This window comes from Clupea harengus, chromosome 25 (assembly GCF_900700415.2).
Source record: "Clupea harengus chromosome 25, Ch_v2.0.2, whole genome shotgun sequence".
Taxonomy (NCBI): Eukaryota; Metazoa; Chordata; class Actinopteri; order Clupeiformes; family Clupeidae; genus Clupea; species Clupea harengus.
Window position 1 is genome coordinate 2,506,877 of NC_045176.1, and position 2,500 is coordinate 2,509,376.

Below are 2,500 nucleotides of genomic sequence, written 5' to 3' on the forward strand. Positions count from 1 at the left end.
ATTTTTCTTTTACACTGATTGCTATTGGAGATATACTTATAATTGGCTGGTGGACTATGGAATCTGAAACCACAATCTTTATTCAAGCTTGAACAGTAACGAATTGGAGAGAGACTTCTGGGAATACACTGAACGAGGCCTAAGGAAACAAACATATTACAAGGACTCTAGTTAACTTTGCAATTGGAAACAGACGGACAGAACCTCGCAAACATCCGCTCATTTCTGTCGTACGGGGACACTGGCCTGCGGTTGCTCATAGCCACAGTCTTGTCCACTCTCTTCTTCCGGTTACGGAGCGCATGGACCGGCACCCAGACGCCCGCAGTTGCAGCTGTGCCATCCGTGGAGCCACGTCCTGTTGTCCCGGTCTCATCTCGAGCGAACCGTCCATGAATGTGTCTATCAACTCAACAACTGGCACGCGCTTCGAGCTCTCTCTTCCACGCGAGGAGACGGTGGAAGGACTGAAGAGGAGGCTCGCGCAGAGGCTGAGGGTCCCCAAAGAAAGGCTCGCGCTTCTGCACAAAGACACGTGAGTAGTAAGCTATTGCGCCGCGCGAAGGACAACCGGGCACGGCTGCTTTCCCAGGGGCCGCACCAGACCTAGTATGAGGGTTAGCAGCTTAATTAGAATGAGAGCTTACTGTGTGAATACTTGCTATTGTATTTCATGCTATGCACAACGGAGGGTTTTACTTCGGATATTCTGGCAGGGTCGTGGGGAATTAGAAGGAAAAAAAAGAAAAAAAAAACTTGGAGTGTTTTTATGTCTGCATGCTGCATTCCAACTTAATTCAACACACACCACCGCGATTATGCGCCATGAGGTCATCACGCAAGTAAGCCATGGCCAGGGAAGGATGGGGAGGGGACTGAAATGAAAGTCTCGTATCGCAGGCGGGCGGACTAACGGGAAGGGGATCCGTGGGCGAAGACCGGTGTGAGTGCCATGTCACCACAGGGTATTACGGAGGTTGAGTAGCATTACACGGTTCCGCTTTAAGATGCGCAGGGGTGGTTGAGGAGGTGGCGATAAGAACAATGCATAACAAAGCGCTGTCTGATTAGTGTAAGACAACCAATAGGCCTAATAGACTAATAATGCCAGTCTTATGTATGAGTCGGTGAAGTCGGGTATAAAGAGAAAGAGAGAGAGAGAGAGGGCACAAAAAGCGAATAATCCGGTATTACAATCACTTCAATGCAATCAGCTGAAGGGGCAGTTAACTGGAGATCAATTGCGCCAAGATGTCGAGGAGTTGGTCTTGACTTGGGTATTTATTTCCACCATGGTCTCTCTGCTGAAACCTTTTATATTGCATCAGTCCACGTTGCCCTGTTTCTCAAGTGTGTGCGTCTTTTCCCGTATCCAGGAGGCTGACCTCGGGGAAGTTGCAGGACTTTGGCGTTGCAAACGGGAGTAAACTGACATTGGTGCCGTCAGTCGAAGCTGGTTTGATGGTGAGTCACACAAGTACAAAGTTTGGCAAGGACGGAGTTAACGTATGCCTTCAAAACTTAGGCTAGCCTACTTCACTTTCACATTTCACAATTTGAGATTTCATCACAGTTGGCAGCCAGTCACCTACATTTGGGGAAGCCATGCGCGAGCCCGCAGACTATAGTTCACTAACTTCTCTTCTCTTTTTTTGTCTTCTCTCCGGTAGTCGCAGTCGCCCAGACCGGAGCAGTCAATCATGCAGGCGCTGGAGAGCCTCACGGAAACTCAGGTAAGCCTACGCGCTTGCAGACCTCGCTTGCTTCCGTTTATGGGCTGCCTTTACAGTCACTTGTGATGAGGAGGAAAAGAATAGCCGATTGAACAGCGCATAGTTACCGGCGTGTTTGTTTATTTATCTGCGGCTTTTCATGAATGCACAGTGCAGCGAAGCTTAGGGATTTCAATATAGGCAAAACTGCACCGGATATAGTGACTCACTGCTTAGTGTTGGCGCCGCGCCCATTTAAATCACTGTGGGTCAGCCGGCTGCCTTCACCGACTGTGTGTGTGCGCGCGCGTGTGTGTGTGTGTGTGTGCGCGCGCGTGCGTGCGTGCGGTTTCTGGTTCTCAGTGGCATATTTGTGTTTGAAATGCTGTTTTGTGTGGCGGGCCGGTGTGTGTGTGCGTCATCCTTTTCAGAGGCAGGCGTGTGTGTGCGTGTGGTCGTGCGGTGTGTGTGTGAGTGCGTGTGCGTTTGTGTGCGCGAGAGCTGCGTAGAGAAGCAACTAGACGATTTCTTGGAAATGGTATACAGAATGAGCTCTACACGCCCGCGGGATTCTCGATTTGAATCGGAAACGTTAGTGCAAATAACAGAGAGAGAGAGAGAGAGAGAGCGAGAGCGAGAAGGAAGACCTTTTCTCATTCAGTTAGTCAAACAAGAAGAAAGTGCAAGAAGTAACTTTTTTTTTTTCTCTTCATATTTCCTGACACGGTGCACCTTAAGGCAGAGTCATGTGTCTTCTCAGACCTGCATGTTTGTGTTTGGTAGTTTTC

General features: G+C 49.3%; 1 protein-coding gene across 1 annotated transcript in view; it reads left to right on the forward strand.

Annotated features, from left to right (window-relative positions):
• The window catches only part of LOC105909232 (midnolin-like), a 10,976-nt gene that overhangs the window by 365 nt on the left and 8,111 nt on the right, over positions 1–2,500 (forward strand). Inside the window, exons 1-3 of the mRNA XM_031563219.2 lie at positions 1–535; positions 1,377–1,464; positions 1,671–1,733. The exon at positions 1–535 is cut by the window's left edge and continues 365 nt beyond it. Coding sequence (XP_031419079.1) covers positions 303–535; positions 1,377–1,464; positions 1,671–1,733 — 384 coding nt within the window. The 5' untranslated portion in view covers positions 1–302. The remainder of the gene's footprint in view (positions 536–1,376; positions 1,465–1,670; positions 1,734–2,500) is intronic.